The 20,446-nt window shown below is 42.6% G+C and overlaps 1 protein-coding gene across 1 annotated transcript in view; it reads left to right on the forward strand.

Moving 5' to 3' along the window:
- ELAPOR2 (endosome-lysosome associated apoptosis and autophagy regulator family member 2) overlaps positions 1-20,446 on the forward strand; it is a 101,560-nt gene that overhangs the window by 57,391 nt on the left and 23,723 nt on the right. Inside the window, exons 3-8 of the mRNA XM_051795289.1 lie at positions 10,519-10,714; positions 11,412-11,559; positions 13,947-14,033; positions 16,385-16,490; positions 17,130-17,282; positions 18,561-18,649. Coding sequence (XP_051651249.1) covers positions 10,519-10,714; positions 11,412-11,559; positions 13,947-14,033; positions 16,385-16,490; positions 17,130-17,282; positions 18,561-18,649 — 779 coding nt within the window. The remainder of the gene's footprint in view (positions 1-10,518; positions 10,715-11,411; positions 11,560-13,946; positions 14,034-16,384; positions 16,491-17,129; positions 17,283-18,560; positions 18,650-20,446) is intronic.

The raw sequence follows: 20,446 nt of genomic DNA on the forward strand, positions 1-20,446 counted from the left end.
ACCATCAGGCTTTTCTGCCAGCCTGACCATATGCTGCCTGTTTTACACTCAAATTAAAAGTCTGTATTTGGAGTTTTCCTTCCTTCCCTGTCTCCCTTCCTTCCTCTCCACCTTCCTTCACTCAAGTACAGCCCAAATACCTGGTTCAGACTGCGCCCTTAATGTGCCCAGGGGCACTGATATGCTCATGTCAGCAAAGTTTGTGACCAAAAAGACCTTAAAGGGTTCACATTTTGACCTCAAATTCTTTTAGAATGTTTACACTCTTTTTCCAAAGAATATAAGTAATTTTTTGTCATCATAAGCAAGACTAGTTTGCACCTTATTTCATAAATATCTGTTCATTTTAGTGGTCTGTGTGGATAATAAAGGAACTATAGTGAGAATAATAGAACATTTTTAAAAGGAGTTGAATTTGCCATGTTCAAGGGAAAAAGCAAAGGTAGAGTCACTGTTATAGTTGTCATCCAAATGCCAATTATAATCAGGGAGATTCTTTAGGAAGGGAGACAAAAAAAAATATTGATAATATGAAATAACTTGAGCAAATTATCAGAACAGGCTGCCTAGGGAGGTGGTGGAATCACCATCCCTGGAAGTGTTTAGAAAAGGTCTAAATATGACACCTGGGGTCATGATTTAGCAGTGCACTTGGCAGTGCTGCATTAAAAGTTGGACTCATTGATTTTAGAGATCTTTTCCAACCTTAATGATTCTGAGATTCTATGATTGAAAGTATGGTGCCATGGAGTTATTAATGGCTCTGCTTGGTAAAGTGCTCCTTTACCTGGTGCCATTAAGAGGGGAGCAACTCCTGTGAAATCAGAAGTGTGCTTCAGTTTAGAAGTGAGTTTTGTGAGCCTGTACCAAATGGCAAGCATGTGAAAAGCTCCACTGCAGAAAATAGACTGTCCTTAATTACAATGGACTTTATTGGGGTCTAAGAGCAAAATTTGACCTGATTTATTGCTACTGAGTTGTGTTTGTTGAGTGTATTCTGACTTGTGTAATCTGCTCCCAGGATACCACAGGAGGAGATACAGATCTTCCTGCTAATTGCAGACACAATTAGGGCAAATGACCTTTTTAAGTCTGCAGGTTTTATAACAGTTTAAGGCAATTCAAGGAATCTGCAGGAGTTTCAACATTCTGCTTTCATAACAGAAAACTTCAGTAGAAGGTTTTGAGTTCGATGTTCTCTCAGTCCCTGGTAAGGTTGGGTATCCCAGTCAGGTGGCCTCCTCCTAATTCCCCTGATGTCAGTGGGCATCTGCAAATTTTCTGTGCGCATACGTATCTGTTTAGATGTATAATACAAAATGAATGTTAAATGTGTGGCAAAGCCTGTGTGCTTGTGTTACAGCAGCCTTCTGACATAAAGTTTACATCTGTTCATTGTCAACTGGATTTGCATTCACGCAAACTCTGTGTAGGCTTTGTGCTAAAGAATTGGCTCTTCCGGAGTGTTATTTAGAATTTTGAAATTTGACTGCTGAAGAAAATAGCAATGATATGTTTTAGCAGTTTCTTTAATGTTTGCATCATTGCACATATAGATGTGAACATGCATACAAATACTCCCATGAGAATGGTGCTAATTATTACACAGTCACATTTGTTTATATTTCAAAAGAGTTTGTTATGTAATAAGAATATGTTATTATCACCAAAGTGTCATTCTGCTTATATATGAATGCATGTCAGAATGATTTTTCATAGGACTTAAGTCCAGAGTTACAGCCTCTTGAAGCAGCTGTGAATCCTAACATACTGTCAGAGGGTTTTTCTCCTTTTTTGTTTGATGTTCACTGAGGATTATTTTCTGGTCTCATCTGGACTTTGAAATGATTGGGATTTCTTTGTTTGCACTGAGAAGAGGAAGTATGGTGATCAGCACAGCTCTGAGGACGAGCTATGTTCATTCTCATTTTTTTAATCATGGTTTGAAAGCACTGGATCTTCTCTTCATCATCCTTGATATACTAACATTTTTTTTCATTTTTAATGTTATTCAGACATTGCTTCTTTGGGTATTCACCTTGGAAGAAACAATGAGGTCAAGCTATTCATGGCTTCTGCTGTTTAACTGTGTCATTTAGATGTGACATATGCACACAGATAAACTTATGTATGCTGACTGATGCTGCTGGGTATCCTGAGCTGTGAGAAAGTACTATTTTGAGACAATGTTCAAAAAATGTATGCAGAAGGTCTCCCCTTTCATTCCTCCATCCTTGAGATTGCTCACTCAAAGGTATATACTGGTCTCCTCCTTCATTTTGACTTACACCTTCCTTTCTCCCCTCTATTTTGAACAGTCATATGGCTTCCATGAAGCTGCCTGTCAACATCTAAGAGTCACATGTAGAAGACTGATCTCTCAGAACTAAGTATCAAAAAAGTGGAAATCCAGGAAATCTGAGGATTTCTTGATATGCCATAGATTTGGCCCTTGGCCTGTCATGCATTACCAAGCTATTATGGATGTCTGATAGTAATAAAACACAATATAACTCTGTCTCTGGAGCCACCTCTCACATGAACAGCAAGATGTCCAAGAAATAGATTTTAAAGTCATGGTCACTTTTTATAGATCACTTTTGTGTGCATGGCCTGCAGGACCGGGCAACTCAATTTTACCTGTGTTTTTTGTATCCTTAGAAAAGTTTTTATGTCTTTTCTGAAAGAAAAAGGAAAGGCTTTCCAACTAGAACACACTATGGAGGGGACTAGCACACAGCAGCAGGGGCTACTCTGAGGAACACTGTGAAGCTGAGGAATTAATGCGGGGCTGCCATGCAGCAAAGCTGTTCAGCCAGCAGTGGTGTGCACAGCACAGTTTGAGAGTCACCGCTAAAAGGCTGTGATTTAGCAAACCACTCAAGCAGATGTTTATTCCTGTTCTTATTCCTGTCCTTGCTAATTCATGTTCCTAACCAGCCAGGTAGGTCAGTCTTATTGATGGCATTAGGTTTCTCACCTGGACTGAGGCTTGAGGCTACATTTTGCCATGGCATTTCTATGTGGATATATTCCTAATGTGGACTGATACCCTGAGAGATACCCCAGTTTTACAAGTATTTTTTCCAGAATTTCTACTCTGTGTGTGAGTACGACACTGTCTTTGCAGAACAAGTGCCATTGTTGGCTTTTTGAAGCATAGATTATTTTAGGTAAATAGTTAAAAAAGCTGAAGAGTTTGGACTGAACCCACAGAATTTAATTCCTGGAGAAGAGTTACTGGGAATTGCAAGTTGATGTGTGTATTGAGACTCCCAAGACAAAGGATGGCCTTAGTGTATTTTGATGAATTCTTCACCTTGTTTGTGTACACAATGTAATTAAACAAGTTAAAGAGAGATTCCTCTGAGTCACTGATTTCTCTTTCAATGGGGAAGCAGCTGGCAAGACCTTGAGATTTGTTATCGCTTGGTAGAGGGAGGAGAGGTGAGGACTGTGTGTGTGTGTGTGCAGAGGACATATCAAATGGCAGTAGAAGTCATTTGTACCAAAGACTTTGCCTGATGAACAATCAAAATATGCCTGATGGAGTCGGTAGGACCTGGAGAGCTGCTCACTCACCTCGAGGTCTGTTTCCTGCCATGTTGTATTGGATCAACCCACCACACATGTCCAATGCTGACCCAATAGGATAGTTGTTGAAACCCTGTCAGCAAATGTGCTTTCCAACCCCTTGGTGATGGCTGTCTTCCTTCACTCTACACCCCACTGACATGAATTGATTGAGTATCCCCATTCCAAACCACACCTTTCAGTGTCTGAATGATGCAGTACAGTGATAATAAAAATGTCCTACATGCCAGGCCAGCTGGGAAAGAGGTGACCTGGAAAAAGCATTGCTCTATTTCGTAATTTTTTGGATAAAAGGAGACATTATTTCTTCTTAAGAAAATGAAGGATTTCTTCCACAGAAGGTACTCTTTCTCAAGTTATATCAGACTTCAGTGTGATCACATTTCAAGCCCAAACAGCCTAGACAGACTTTTTTTACCTTAAATTAAGATTCAGTCTGGTTCCTAGTAACACATTGGGATATAATGAGTGAAGAAAACGAACATCAATTATTCACAGTCTATTGGAGAAACCTCATATAAATTATTCACAGAAGACATTCTGAAGCTGGTGAGATTATAGGAAACATTAATAATGAAGCAATGATTTCCTCTCATCCTTCGGCTTTGTTTTTTTTTTTTTTCTCATTCTGTATTTTGGTTGGTCCTTGGTTCCATGTTGTGTGGACCCTGATGTCCCAGAGTGTCACTGAACAGCCTCTATGTACTTGTCCTTGGCCACAATTTCCCCTCCAGGCTTGTGGCATGTGTCGCACAACAGCTGTTCAGAGGGACAATTGCCTGATGCTGCCAACCTCATATTTCCTTTCTGAGCTACAATTTTTACCTGTGCCCATGGGAGGCTGAGACAATTCAACCCAGACTCTGCCTTCAGGAGATGGCAGCATTGCACCTGAATTCCAGATGGTGACGCTTTGGATGAACAACATAGGACTGGAGAGGTGAGAGATGGAAAAGCAGTGTTTGAGATTATTTTTGCTTTGTATTTTCATTGGTTTCTGTAGGATTGCTCAGTTGCTCTCCTTTCTAATGTTGTTACAATCTGGTAAAATCCAGTGCTGCGTCTTTTTTTTTCTTTTAACTGTAATACGTTGAGAGCCAGGGAGACACAGGATACACATGAATGTGCACATGCTCACTGGCAACAGAATAAACAGAAGACCTAAAATAATTTAAGTTATTGTTAAGTAAGAAATGTCTGGAGAAAAATGTCTTCTGAGAAGAGTGATGGAGGTAGAAGTAGCAGCTCCAACTGGTGTAGGATGGGAAGCTAGCTGAGGGAAGGGGTAAGGCTGGGTGGCCAGGGCTGCACAAGGGAGAAAAGCAGTTGAATACATTATAGATTGGTGTTGTAGGATGCAGGATGTTGAGACAAGATGCAGGGTACTGAGATTTGGTTAATCTTCTGGTGAAATCTCAAATATTCCAATCCCTGTTACAGCATGGCAGTATCTGGTAGATAATCAACATGAGAAAATACTCCAGAGGAAAGTTTCAGACCTCAAGAGGGACTGAGTAGTCATATACAGGTGAAGATCTACTCTGTTCGTCCAGCTATGCTCATGATAATCCTATCCTGACCTCCAGCATCAGAAAGTTAAGCAATGTGAGATTGTTTGGGTCAGTTACCAGAAAAGAAATGTGCCAACTAATATTGATTCTAGTCCACCTAAATCACCAGGAGGGCCACAGCTGTATTAAAGACAAAATGTGACCCTGGAGCCTTGCAGTCAAAGGGCAAATGAGGCAAGCTTGTTTATGGTCTGTTTTGCCCTCTGGGGAGCTGTTTCCATGTCTGCAAAGTGATTGTAAAGTACAGTCAGATCTGCAAAGTGATGTGTTGCGAGCCCTCCTTGGAAGTGGTTACACAGGGGGCAGGGCTCCTCCTTCAGGATGCCCCACATCCTCAGTGGTGTGTCCCAGCAGGGAGATAAGATACCATTGATCTTGACTTGCAGAGTTTAAGAGCAGGGGGTTTAATTAGATTTGCTAGTTTGACCTCACAGGCCATTAAAATGCATTGAGCTAGGCTGATGCTGAGGCTGATAATTTGTGTTTGCCATGAGCTTTTCTTCCATATGGTGTCCAGTTGTGGTACGAAGCACTTGAGAGACAAAGGGTCCATCACATGCCATGACAGATTGCTCCAGCAATCAGTCATTCTTCCTATTAAAAATCTGTGTGTTATTTCCAATTTGAGTTTGTCTGGGTTCAACTTCCAGAAGGTAGCTCTTCTTATGCAGTTCTCTGCTTGATTAAAGAGTGCAGCAGGATCCTGTGTTCTTTCCCCTTGGAGGTGCTTATATATTAATCAAGTTGACTCTCAATCTTCTTGTGATAAACTAAATGACTAAGCACTTCAAATCTCTCACTGCAAGACATTATCCCTAATTTAAAAACCATTGAAAGTCCTTTTGCTTTGTATTGACCTCTCAAAAATGCCAAATCACAACTATATGCAGCACTACAACAATCTTCTTCCCTGTTATACATGTTTCTTACTACACATCTCTACCTCCATCTCTAAATATATCCAGAGATCTCACTAGTGCCTTTTTTGGATTTCTTGACAGTGGAAGCTCTTGAATAGTGGGTCCAGTTCAATCCTCAGGCTTGGTGCTCTCCAGGACATGTTTCAGCCCTCTGCAGGCACGACTGGCACTCGTTGCCTTCAGCATCTCGTCTTTACCTTTGACTCTGTTAAAACACACTGACTTTGAGTGGGCTCAGCCTTGGCAAAAGCCTCTCACCTGCCAATCTTAATACCATTCTTTTTCTATTTGCCTGTAGATCATCGATAAAAGTGTGGGCAGCCATCAGACTCAGTCCTGGACTGGCAGAACTGCACCCTTCCTCCCTGTTTTCTATTGACAGCCCTGTCTGAGATCTGTTATTCAGGCAGTTCCTAATCCCTTTAAGATGTACCTTACTGGTATTGTGCAGCACTACCTTTCTTCATCAGAGTGACATGCAAAACTAAGCTAACTGTATTAGAAACCCTAAGTCTATTACACCCACTCTGTCACCTTTATCAACCGACTTGTAATCCTTTTAAAGAATGAAATGAGGCCTGTTTGACAAGACTTATACAATGGTTTCAGTGGATATTAGTACTGTAGCTCATGACAGTTTTTTATGACGTGAATCTGGTGTCAGCTTTATCACATGAGTGTATGAATGTGTGTAGCTGCTGTGGCAGTGTCTAGGTAACAGTATTTTATAGCATCTTTTTTGTGAGCAAGACTGGTCACCTGCACAAACCACACCATTTTTTTTTCTTCTCTATTTGCTTAAGAAAGCTACAGATATGAATCACCAATAATTGCATCAGCTCCAAAGATCTACTGAAGGCATCAGTGTATCCAATACCACAGTGTGTTGTGCTGTTCCTAACTGCTTCTGAAAATGTTTTTCCAGTTTTAAAAATGCCAGTGATGGGGCAAGCCATGAAACCTTTTAATGCATGAATCACAGTTTTGTTCACAGAAAGGAAGAAGATCACATTGTGTCTTCACAGTGTGTGTTGCTCTGTGTAATTTAATGTGTAGCACCCAAACTGATATTTGAAAGGTATAATAATAAAGTTTGCAGTCATAGAGGGAGAGGGAATAGTGATGTCCAGTTATTCAACAGATCTGTGTTATCTGAAAATTAAGTATCAAATGCCTACACAAATGGGCTCTGGGGTTTAGGGCTGTTCACAAAGGCTACCTCTCATATGGGAAACTAATTTTTCCTCTGATGTCTGAATCAAGAGGGAGAGTTTAGTGGAGGATGAATTAGAGCACACACCTAAAATACAGGATTTAGATTCCTGAAAATTCACATCACACCTTAACCTCCTATATTTTGATGCTGTCCTTCCTGTTGGCAGCATCTTGCTTGTGTCACCCCCACATACACAGCAGTGCTGCAATAATGTCAAGTGTTTTCTGTGGTCACTGGTCAGTGCTGCACCTGTGCTCAGCTACGTCTTAGTGAGATGGAGCAGCCACGAGCAAGGCGAAGTGCCAGTGCCTGGAGATGGATCATCTGTCTGTGCCCTGTCCCACCACAAGTGCCTCTGAGCGATTGTGGGGACACGGCCACAGCCTGCCTGTCTCCAGCTGGGACAAACGCCTGAACTGATACTGCTTAGATTAAAGACGGTTTGCCCTGGCTTTTTGTCTCCTTGCTAGAAGACCAAGTTGTGTGGCACTGTGAGACCATCTCCATGCTCATCACGCGCTGTATTTCCTCCCCATCCCCCTCCAGCTGCTCCCGACCGCCTGGAATGAGACCAAATGTTGCATCTGCTCCAATGTCGAAAGTGTTTTGTGTTGCCATTAGCCACGTTCAGCCCCAAATTGAACCTGGCAAGCAGCTGGGATGCTCAGAGCCAGTTTGCTTGCAGTTGGATGTGTTTTGATGGGAAATGCTGCTGCCTTTGAAATACAATTCTTAGAAGAGAGAAAGAAGGTAATTTCCCACTTGAATAAGAAAAAGGCTCATCTCTTTCCTGGAAGGTGAGAGATAGAGACCATGTCCTGTGTGGCAGTCAGTCTGATCTCTTATACCCTTTTATTTCACTCAAATGATCAGTCTGAAAAGGGTTAAAATGTATTAGTTCAGTTAAAGTAATAATCTCTGCTCAACCTCACTGCAATGGAAGAGGAGGCTCTGCTACTTTCTGCATCTTCATTATGGCAGTGAATTGCTCATGATTCTTGACTCCTTAGTTGAAGTTCACAACTCTGGAATGGTTAAGCAGTGCTTTCAATTTTTGCTATTTAGCTTTCTTTAAAAAAAAAAATATTGAAACTGTTAAAGAATTCAAATATGTCATGAGAGAGCTCACTTTTCTACTCCCCTCCCGATGGCTTCTCTCTGCACCCTTCAAAAGGAAAAAATAAAGCAAGGTTTATTAAAAATGCAAAAGAAGTGAGACAGGGCACCTTTACACATTTAAGGTGAAAAACTGTGCAAAGTGTGGTCTCAGTTCAGACATGTGGGAAGTGCTCACTGGTTTTCTTGGAGTCTCCGGAGAAAGCTGTTTCTGACTCCAGCTGCAGATACATTCTATGGCTTGAATTGAGGTCCCAGAGTTACTCAGATGGGATGTTAGCTGTACTGCTGTGTGGTGTGCCACTGCCTACAGAAAACAACTTCCCCTCAGTGAGGGTGGATTTTTGGTCTGTCAGTCTTTCACAAAATCCATTGCAGCAGTATTTCCTTGTGTATCCTCACCCCAACATCTGTCTCTGCCTGGGTTCTTTCTTGGTCCACTTTCCCTCTTGGTCCACTCATCAGTGAGCAACAGGCTTAGAAAGCTGTTGGCTTGAAGTCCACTGGTTCAAGTTTAGAGTATGCTGGTATGACCAACAGGGAAAAATTATCCTTTGGCAGATCTTTCCATTAAATAGTCCTTTTATCTGCTTTCCAGTGCCACTCGTCAAGGGCAATTACACAAGGAAATGCTGCAGGACCTGGAACAGAAATGGGAGCTTGAACTGTTAGTTGGATTCAGACGGAAAATGGTGTTATTCAGCCATGAGTTTATCAAAGTACTTACAATCAAACAAGTTTTTCTGCACATAAACATCAGCACATCTGTGGAACCACATTTGCTGGGACTGCAGCAGGCGTGGGTTATTTTGGGCCAGTTTCACCACTTTGGCTGGCAGTGTGGTCTCATCCTGCAGTTTCTCAGGCTAATGAGTTTATGTCTGTCAAAGAGAGTGTATGAAATATCTCTCACTGTGCAATATGACATGTGTGAAACAGTAGAAGAACCCACTGTTTCTTGGGATGTGAGTTGTGTGTGTTGCTCTGAATTCTATTTCGGCTAGACTGGCATAGTTAAGTTTAAAAATCTGCAAGCAATGTAGGAAGTACTATGTGCTGCAGAAAGTGCTCATTTGTTTTCCATTCAGGATGTTGAGTCTCAAAGAGGACTTACTGGGGGCAAGTGGGGTGGCCTGCCAGTGAAATGAGTGTCCAGGTAGGAGTTATGATTCCTGGCACAGGCAGGGAACTCAGTGGGCATACAGGACTTCAGCTGCTGTCCAGGTTTCTTCTACATAATGAGAATAATCTTCTCTTGGCAGGCAGAGGGGTAATCAGGGGGCTAAAGGGCATACAGTCATTTGGAGGAAATAATTTTAGAGACATCAGTAAAAAAGACACTTTGTGAATATACCTCTTAATTATACTTCCTCTAATTACACAGGTTTTGAAAACTGTCTTTGCTGTGCTGACAGCCAGTGGTTATTTTCTCAGCATGTTAATGTCCCCCCAGTCAAAGATCCTCATCTACTAGACAAAGACCCATGGGTGATCTTTTCCAAGACCACCTGGTCTATCGGGCAAGATGTTCGAGGCTTTGTAGACAGTTCATGTGATGACAAACATGGAGAGACCCTTGTTACTCTCAGTGAAGGTTTGTAGTGTTGTATTACCATCAGTGTACTGCTGTACACCCCTCTTAGCTGCCATACAAGTGGGTGAGACAAGTCTGTTCTGGCTTTCAGGTACCAGTGATTTTAATTAAGCTCAAGGTGTAACAGTTGGGTGATCAAGGGTGAGGAGAGCTGTGTTATAAGTCCTCATTTTTGCAAAGTGCTTTTGGACACAGTCTGTCAACAGAGATTTTGTTTCTAAAATCTTATTTTGCCAATAGAGACAAGCTGCAAATCAGGAGCCATCATTTGGGATTTGGTTTCAGTGCTGCCACATCAGTGAAAAACATGTGAACATCTCACCAGAAAACTGGTGAACATCTCAATTTTGCAGCTGATAGTTGCTAGTTCAGCTGTTGTGTTCCTGGGACTGGCGCATTCTGTTGGTTCCCTTTAGTGATAGTTTAATCTTAATTAAGCAAGTGGCAGAAAAATAATGGAAATTAATAAGGATTAATGTATCCATTCATAAATGATTGTCTCCCCAGCTTTCTCCTGTGCCTCTGGTGAGTACCTCGAGATGAAGAACCAGGTGTGCAGCAAGTGTGCGGAGGGGACCTACTCACTGGGCAGTGGGATCAAATTTGATGAGTGGGACGAGTTGCCAGCAGGATTCTCCAACGTGGCGACTTTCATGGACACGGCAGTTGGCTCATCTGAGAATAAAGCCGACAGCTGCAACAAGTAAGAAGTTCTGTTTGCATCTGGGTTACGCAGCCACGGGTAAACCTGAGACAGCTCAGCAGCACAAAGCTGCTTAATGACTCATCTAAGCTCCCCAGAGGGTAACCAGCCCTACTAATGGCAAACAAGAGTGGCTGGGAGGTGAACTTTGAAGCCATCTCTTTGCTGTCGACATGGTCTCCTTGGGCTCATCAGCAGCTAGCGAGTCTAAGACCAGCCTGGAGCTGCTCTTATTTGTAGCTGTAAAGCTCCAGGGTCATGGCATAGTAAATGTGGCTAAAAGGTCCTTTTACAGCCTATTTAGAGACCCACAGTGGTTGCAGAAGGCTGTTTCTGAGTATAATTGAAACTGTATTGAACTTGTGGATAATAAACCTTTCTTATGTAGGCCGGGTCCTCAATTTTTCGTACCATATTCTTTCACACGCACAGTTTTAATGAAAAGTATCATGTTTTATATTATTCATGTAACATATTAACATAAAACCAGATATAAAATACAATTACTATATGTATTATATCTATTAGAGTTGAAAAATAAATGGTAATCCAGTAATGAATTAATAAATTCACTGTAGTTATCTGTTGTGGCATTCTGGGTTCTTTATTATGTAACATGTTTTTGTATGGTAGTGTAAGAATAGTTTCCTCAGTATCTGTGATCTCAGTTGAGGCTTGTTTTGTTTATGTTCATCAGCTCTTCATGGACGCCTCGAGGGAATTACATCGAGTCAAACAGGGATGATTGTACAGTTTCCCTCATCTACGCTGTGCACCTGAAGAAATCGGGTTCTGTCTTCTTCGAATACCAGTATATTGACAACAACATCTTCTTTGAATTTTTTGTAAGGCCTTTTACATGGTGAATCCAACCTTATATTGTAAGAATTCAACCCAGATAAAGACCGTTAGAAGCAGATTTACCCCCCTTTACATTCCCCGTATGCCCACAGCTTGTTATTGCTGAACAAGATAAAAAAATCTTCTTCTCTTTCTGTCACTTATACTGTCTTGAGGTATTTATCTCATCTTCAAAACTCAGGCAGAACTGATCTTATCCTGCCATGCGCTGAGATTTTTTCATTAGGGGTCATGACTGCCCCAGTTAGTCCAGCCTTTTGCAAGACAGTTATTGGTGAGAGATGCTTCACGTTTGGGGGTGTTTGACTTGAGATGTTAAAAAGGGATTTAATGTTTAAAAAGACTTCTTCTGAGGTAGTAGTATGTGGAAAACTTAATTCTGATTTTAGGTGAATTCGTGTCCTAGTAATTACGATGAAAAGAAACCCAGGAGAAATTCACATGAATTTCAGTAGAAATTAGGCTTTGAGGATGCATCTGCACTGTGAAATGAAGGGGCTGGAGATCATCAGCTCTGAATTGGGAGCAGCCTGATTGGGCTTGCACCATGCTGTACCCAGATTGCTAAAACAGTCTGATCAGCAGCAACCAGAATGGGGAAGGCAATCCTGGTCTGCACACATGGATGGACTGGTTGTGGTCCAGGGAGCCAGAGGGTTCCCAGTGCCAGTATCTGCAGTGTGGTGTATATGTCCCACATTATTGAGGTGCTTTGGAAGGTTCCACTGACACCTGTATTGCTGTCCTTGTCATGTTGTACCTGTCATTTGGGAGAAAAAAAAATGTAACAAGAGGACAACTCAGAGAGGGAGATGACTGGAAATTTTCAGTCTCCTCTGTTACTGCCTCTATATCTGTCTGACAAACTCTTTTTATCTGAAAAACACAGCTCATGGTACCCCACAGGAGTGAGAAGTCGTGGCTGATTTTGGTTAATATTTCTTGAAGTCTGGAGAAAAGTGCAAAGTATCCTTACTCTTAGTAGAGCTGAGAAAGGATGACAAAATTACGTGTGATAGATTGCTATTGCACTTTGATAACAGATAGTGCAGGCAAGGCTGTTAGCCATTTCAGTTTTATATTAGACTATTCTGCCTCTTTCATAGGGAGAAAGCTGCAAATGTACTCTCTGTTGTCACATGAATGTGCCAGGATTATGAATCCCAGCTCCAGTTGCTTGATTGACTGACAGATCTGCTCCTGCAATGGAGCAGATGTATTGTTTCTCTGAGGGCTGGCTTTGAAAATGGCTTTTTGATTATTGCTTTTATCCATATCCCACTCATTCACCTCCTCTAAATTTATCATTCCTTGTTCAAAAAGCAGTGTCTGCAGAGTGGTGCAGTCCTTTATAGAAACACCCATAAATTCCTAGTCAGTCTTAGTATTTCAGGGAAACCATATTTAACACTCCTGTAAGTCAATTTTTTTTCCCCAGCATGTCTTTGTGCTTAAATATATTTAAAAATGGCACTTTAGCTCCCAACAGTGACTCTTCAGTGGCAGGTTACTGGGAAATGGTGAAGTGTTTGATCTGCCCTTCCCTGGCTCTTCTTACGTATTGAAGCCCTTTACACCTAGTGAAAAGAGACTATATATATTCTTACCTCCTTTTTGCAGATGGAAACCATGACACAAGGATGCTGTAGCTCATGTTCCACAAAATAAGCACATGGGTGCTTCTTCTCACCTCTTTTCCTCAGTGCTGTTGATCTAGGTGGGAATTCAGTGTACAGATGCTTTGTAGGATGCAGAGTTATGCATCCCAAATGTGTCCCAAGAAGTGTCCCAAATGCTGCTGTAAGGAAAGGCTTCTGAGCTGCCCTGGACCTGGGTGAGGGACAATCAACCTCACACTTCTGCCAGGACAGACTCTCCATGGCATGTTGCCTCTCCCTTGATAATGTTACTCTCATGCCTAGGTCAGGTGGCAGCGGGCCAAAGACACAGCAGATATTCACTGCAGAGAAAGTAGTTCTTCTAGCTTTGGCCCATCCAATCCCACTTCCTCTCTGACTTAGAAGTCCATGACCTCTGGATTTTAGAGAATTAAGTCTTGGTTGGCTCGGGAGAAGGAGGAAGCAGGCAAGATATGATGCTCAGCATTCTTGTCTGACCAGACAGTGAGAGGATAAGTCTGAGATCTCCTCCTGCTGCTTTTTTTGCCATCTACGTCAGAGGTGGTCATTGGAGGCACTATTAAACTTTAGCAGATTTTGAAAGTTGGGGGGTTATTTTGCCACAGGTAGGGCAACTGGTGTCCTAAATATGTTGATGAGAGGAACAAAGCTGTCTTTAATTCCCAGCAGTCATTATGCTGACAGAGAGATGCACCTGACTGTGGTCACTGATCTTGTGCTTTTATTAACAGATACAAAATGACCAGTGCAAAGAGATGGAGTCCACAGCAGACAAGTGGGTGAAGCTCACAGACAATGGAGAATGGGGCTCTCATTCTGTAAGTGTATGAAAAATTGCTTCAAGAAGTTTCTTTTCCATTTATAAATGTCTGTGATTTCCACTGGGCAGACACCAAGCACGGGCCGGCTTCTGTGAATGCATTTGAAGAAGCACAGCTTTCCTAGTACTGAGGGGAAAAGTCACAGAGATCCCCAAGGAGCTGATCCCAAAGCAAATGATATAGAGGCAAGACTTTGTATTGATTTCCCTGAGCTTTGAATCAAGTGCTTTATGAGGCTAAATAGATTTATGCAAATCTGCATGCCACAATCACTTTGCACGGCTGTAATTGAAATCTTCTACAACAGTTGTTTGCTCATGAGAACACAAGATTATTCCCTGTGTCTCAGCAGAGCAGTGGACGTGGTGTATGTGGAGACAAGTAGGACAGACATTTTATTCTCAAATGTGTGCAGAAGAGCTGGACTGCTCCCAGATTCTGCTCTCTAGGGACTTATCTGTTTGAAAAACAAGCTGGCAGCACCAGGGTGACTCCTGCAGCATGGATATGAGACTGTCCATGTCAGGAGCAGGAGCCCTTTGGCTGACCTGTGACCCAGCTGGCTGGGTTTGCTTTGTGACAGACCATGCATAGACCAGCTCAATAGCTGAGGCCCGGCTTCCACTGAACCACCATACCCTTGTCCCCAGAGCCATATCAGCAAAGGTAAAGCATAGGCGACATTATGCCAGAAGAAAAAGGCTTCTATGGGCATAGGCAGCAGCATGCTTTCCATTTTCCATGATCTGCTTATCCTCCTGGAGGAGAAAACGTATTCCTGAGCCAGCTCTGGTTGGCAGTGCCTCTTCGCTCAGATGCAAGATTACATCGGGAGTCTGGAGATCTGGGTGAGGAGGGGTGAGGGGCATGAGTTAAACCATAGATCCAAATCCAGGACATGGACTTGGGTGAGCTGAGGGGTGTAGACAGAGTCTGCATGGGAGATGGTGCCATCTGAGCTCATCATCTGAGGTATGCAGGTGTCTTCACTGGCTATGAAGATTGTTGAGATGCCTGGCTGAAATGTAGACACGTGAGCTAGGTGAGATGATGATTCTGGCGCTCCTGAAGGGTTTTTTCTGTGCTGAAAATCCTGTCACGGTAGCTTCTCTGAGCCCAGTCTTGTGGTTGCTGCAGCCTCTGCTCTCAGCATACAAGTCCTGCTATACCAGAGCTGATGTTGGATGCCTCTACCCCACACAACAGGATGTTTCGTTCAATATGGTCCCAGTTCTGCTGTTACCTGTGGTAACCCAGATCTCCTCTGCCCCCCTGGGTAGTAACTGCTTGGGTGTGGGAGATAAAACAGGCTGTATTTCCACTTTGCTGAAGTTCTGAACTCTTCATCCTGGGTGAACAAAAATCGTCATGCCAGACCTGCACAGCACTGCTGTATATGACATTATCCTGGACTCATGCTGGTAGAGTTTATCCCTGTTCCTGTGTGAAAATTAGCACCTTCAGGCCAATATCACTGTGTTGGCAATAGGCATCTTGTACTGGCCTAGTAGTTGTGGTACAGCTTTGCAGGACAGGTAGGGGCTTGGTAAACCTGCTGTTTTTATTGATGAGAGCGGCACTGTAGTTACACAAGTGAGTTGAAGGCAGAAATCATCAACACTGCTGCTGAAAGAAGTGCTCCTGCCTTCCTTCTACCCCTTATCCCAGCCATGATACCACCACCCTTCCCATGCCAGTACAGGCAGCCACTTACTGAACCACACAACAAAAACAAGTGGGCCAGGGCAGCTGGAAAACAGGTTGTTTTCTGCATCTGATCTGCTGTTCGGGGTCAGAAACGAGCAGGAGAGTTGGGACTGCTTCTGGGGCCAGCTCTGGTTTGTGTCTGGCTTACTGATCACAATGCTGTAGTGTTACATGCAGGCAGAGCTTGATTTTTAAAGCCTCTAAACAAAACTCACTTGTGAGCCTGGATTTTTGAACTCTGGGTCGTGTTGAGTTTCTTTATGAAAGCGTATCTCGAGGCTTTAAAAACAAACTGATTGACTATATCTGAACATAGAGCTAGAGATAAAAGCTCCTGAGTGCCAGGGGTAGATAGACAAAGGCAGGAACAGCTTTTTCCAAATTCTGCTTACAACAAGGTCAGAAACAGCTCTTGGTGTTCTTCCATAAAACTGGGTGTTGAGAAACTTTTTTATAAAGCTCACTTTGACTCTCCTCAGAGATGTCTGTACAGCCCCTCCCCATTACCTCTTGACACACTAAGCAGCTTAGGAAAAGCCAGGATCACTACTAGGATGCAAGAAAGCTGAGTAGTAGAAGTAGGAAATTAAAAAATGCCTTGGTGAGGGGATGTCTGATAACTGTCACATGTGTTATTGCAGGTAACTCTGAAATCAGGTAGCAATATATTGTACTGGAGAACAACAGGGATTCTCATGGGCTCCAAAGTAGTAAAACCAGTTCTGGTGAAAAACATCACGATTGAAGGTAAGAGTTATTTGTCTTTTATGTCTTATCTCACTCTTTCTTCACACTGTTTGCCAAGTGCTATTTCTACTGGTGTACTTAGAGCATTGAAGTGAATTTTTTTTTAGCCTCTTGTCCCCTGTCTGCTCCTCTAAAGTGTAAAAACAGAAGATCAAAACTTCACGCTGTCAGAAAAAGGCTCAAAAATTAATTTATCTGGTAAATGATGCCATCTAGTGGAGAAGACTGGCCTAGCAAATAGAGAGAGAAAATAATAAGCAGGGGTTCTCTAATGTAGTATAGAAAGATCATGGATATTGGTAAGCCTCTCAACAGTGATAAATGGATATATATCACAACATTGACAGTTAAATTAATATTTAAATTATTTATTTCATCTGGAGTTGCTTTTTTGGTCCTGTTCTAAGTGTGATCAAACTCGGAGTGTCATATAAAGTTCCTAGATGGGTCAGACTCACATTGAGGAACAAAGATTAAGGACGTAAATTATGAGTCAGCAAAGCCAAAGTGTCTAAAGCAAGTGGTAAAAGTCTGTGGGTTTTATGCTGTTTTATGCAGCTGGCTTGCTCTCACCCATAAGCAGGTAGGCAGCAGTTATGCAGTGTACCTCTCTCTTTCAGTGTTTTAATTTGTTTACAGGAGTTGCATATACGTCTGAATGCTTTTCATGCAAGCCTGGTACCTTCAGTGACAAACCAGGTGCATCTGGCTGCCAGGTGTGCCCACGAAATACTTATTCTGAGAAAGGAGCTAAAGAGTGCACCAAGTGTAAAGAAGAAATGTATTATGCAGGTACATAAACAAAGTGGGTTAAGCAAAACCAGGAGGGTCTGAGTACATGAGGTCATCAGATTTTTGAGGTGTGAGAATGGTTGTATACAACAATGAAATTTAGTCTCCAGTTGATATGCAAGGGGGAAATGAATGTGGGACTTCCCAAAACATGCAGAGGGCACATATACATAATGGACCACAGTCGAACTTGGATAAGGTCATCCATGTTAACATGAAGGGATGGAGATCTTTATGACCTGGAAGGCAACTGTTCTTCTGAAGGATTTAACAGTTGTGCTGTGCCCTCTCGTGGTAACTTGTGTTATCGGTTGGTGATGACATGAATTTTCTTCATCACTCCTTCAGAATTCACACGTTTCAACGAATGTCCTTTCAAAATACTCTCTCTGGCTTGTCCTTGCCTTGGCTGTTCTTGGAAGATGTAGTGATCTAGTTGCAAAACCTAGTCCCAAAGTCCTCTGCATTCCCAGCTCTGGTTAGCTGGTGACCATCACATAACATGATCTTAATCTATTCTTCACAGTCAAAATGTCTTCAGTTTTCTCCCTTGTACTTGTTTCCTTGAATAATATGTTACCAAACATAGAACCTGCTATCACCAATTATGGCAAATGATTGGGACCTGTGCCCATACTCACAGTGGGAAAGGAAATATTGCAAAAATATCTGAGAAAAGGAAGAATTGGACCAGTGTTGTAAGGAAGTTTCTAATGGGTTGGAGTAATTTTGTTCCTTATTGAGTGAGAACATATTCCCATGGTTGGCAAACTGCACAAATTACTGCTTGAAGGTGAAGGGTTGGGGTGAGGGTTTGGGTGACTCATAGAATGGTTTAGGTTGGAAGGGACCTTAAAGATCATCTAGTTCCAACCTCCCTGCCATGGGTAGGGAATCTTCCACTAGACCAGGTTGCTCCAAGCCCCATTCAACCTGTCTTTGATTGTTTCCAGGGGTAGGATATACACAACTACTCTGGGCAGCCTGTTCCAGTGCCTCACCACCCTCATAGTAAAGAACTTCTTCCTAATAATTCTTCCTGGGCATACTGAATCAATGAATTTCATTGTGGTAGCACAAGCATAGCTGGTATTTTCCTTCTTCTGCCACTTCAGTTCAGGGGAATGTTCGTGCAGACTCCGTTAACAGCTTGATTTTTCATACTTGTTTTGTATTTTTCTGCTGACTCACTTTAATCTCCAGATTTTAAGCTTGTTATGTTTGTTTCCAGGGACTATTTGATAGTTTAATATTCTGTTGATCACCTTTTCTTTTTAGATGAGGGATCCAGTGCATGTATAGAACGTCCTCCATGCACAAGTAAAGACTTTTTCCAGATCCATACCCCATGTGATAAGGAAGGAAAAGTAAGTAGAAGGCATGATACTATTTTTATCCTCAATGACCTTACTGCTACTTCTGGATTTGAAAACAAGGTAGGGTTTGTAGGAATCCCTTTCCCAGTTACTTTCCCAATTTTGTTTTCAGCATTGAATTTCTCTGAGGCTTAGGATTTGTCCTTTAGCTGCCTTCTCTCCAGCCTTTATCTCTCTGTAAGAATCTGCCTGTCATGGGTCTGCTTAAGGGATCTGTTGCTGTGAGACAATAAGCTCCTTGCACTTGTGATGAGTCTGACGGGGTCACTGGTGCTACTTCCATGCTGGTTGGAGCACTGGGTGAAGTACTGTCCCAGAATAAACCTGGCTCTATGGTTGTTTGCAATCTTTCCTGGCATATTTTGGGCTTGTGATAACTTACCCTGTCCCAGCAGTGCCTAGGCACAGGATCATTGGTTATGACCATTCCTATTTCAAATGGAAGAGCGTTTGGCTGCATAGGTATGATATGTGTCATGTCCCTCAGTTTTAACATCAAAGAAGGGCCCATGATCTGTTGAAATAATGTTGTATACACAGCCTGTGAGTATTCATGTGCAGCAGCAGAGCTTAACTGCTGGTAATGTGCTTGCCATGCCTCATATCACCTGCACTCTCAGGAGGTTGTTTCACTCAGAGATTTTAGATCTGCTGGGTATCTCATCTCACAGAGGAACCTGCTGGCAGAGCAGCCTGGATTTGAAGCTCTCCTGCCCTTTGTCCTTGTAATCAAGTGGGAATTTTTGTGGAATTTGGAGAAGAAACTCCTGTTTACTGGTATAAGAAGCTCATAGAGGTGTGAACACATGGTCAGGCCTGCTTGTCTCTTTCCTTTCCCAATTCTCTTAGACCTGGATGGGATTGCAAGCAGTAAAAATCCCTAGCACCTGCTTGTTGCTGGCCTAATATTTGCTAGCAGGATGGAGTATTTTGGAGTCTCCTTATCAGCCAGTTCTAAAATTCAGCTGAGATCTCGTGTGCTTTAATAAGGAAGCATCAGTGAGTTTAGCCCAAGAGCTGGCAGGCTCTGCAACCTGGTCTTGACTCACTGATTCTTGCTCTGTTAACTGCCTCTAATGACCTGAGAAATTAGCAATGGTGTTCGCTGCTACACCCCCAGGTACTGCTTTAATTGCAACCTCCTGCAGATTACCCTATCACTGCTCTGTGTGATCCAAGTCTCCCTGGCACTGAATAGGCTCCTACTGTTGACCCTTTTCGTGTCTCTCACTGCTTAGTGCTCTGCAGCTCTGAAAATTGGTCCAAGTTTGCTGTACTCCCCATCTATCTCTCCGTGTGATGCAGCTCAATGAGAGGGCCTGATTGTGCAGGCCATCTTCGGGTGAACAGTGGCCATAAAGAACCAGCCTACTGATCCGTGGCTTACTAAAATAAGCCAGGATTTTCATTGGACATTAGATTAGATTGTTGTCTCCCTCATGTCCTACTCCATGTGTAGAAAGGGACTCAGGAGATTGAGGCACTTGACTCCTCTTGACTTTTCATCTACCTGCTGCTTTAAAAATCCCAGGCTGACTGTTTCAGCCTCAGTGTCAGAGACCCTCACCCCATGGTTGTGGAGACCCTCTGACCCTCTTCTCGCTGCTCAGACACAGTAGGATTCCTGTGGTGTGCAGTGTGTTTGGGCTCTGGGCAACCACCCATGCTTTGCCAGCTTCTGAGCCTTCTCGTTTTAAACGTTGGGCACCGTGACACTGCTGAAGCATTTCTGGAGCAATACTCCAGAAAATCCTTTAAGTTCAGGAGCACCAAGGGCAGAGGCTGATC

The sequence above is a fragment of the Manacus candei genome, unplaced genomic scaffold (assembly GCF_025592945.1).
Source record: "Manacus candei isolate 608988 ecotype Guabito, Panama unplaced genomic scaffold, ASM2559294v1 h1tg000042l, whole genome shotgun sequence".
Lineage (NCBI taxonomy): Eukaryota > Metazoa > Chordata > Aves > Passeriformes > Pipridae > Manacus > Manacus candei.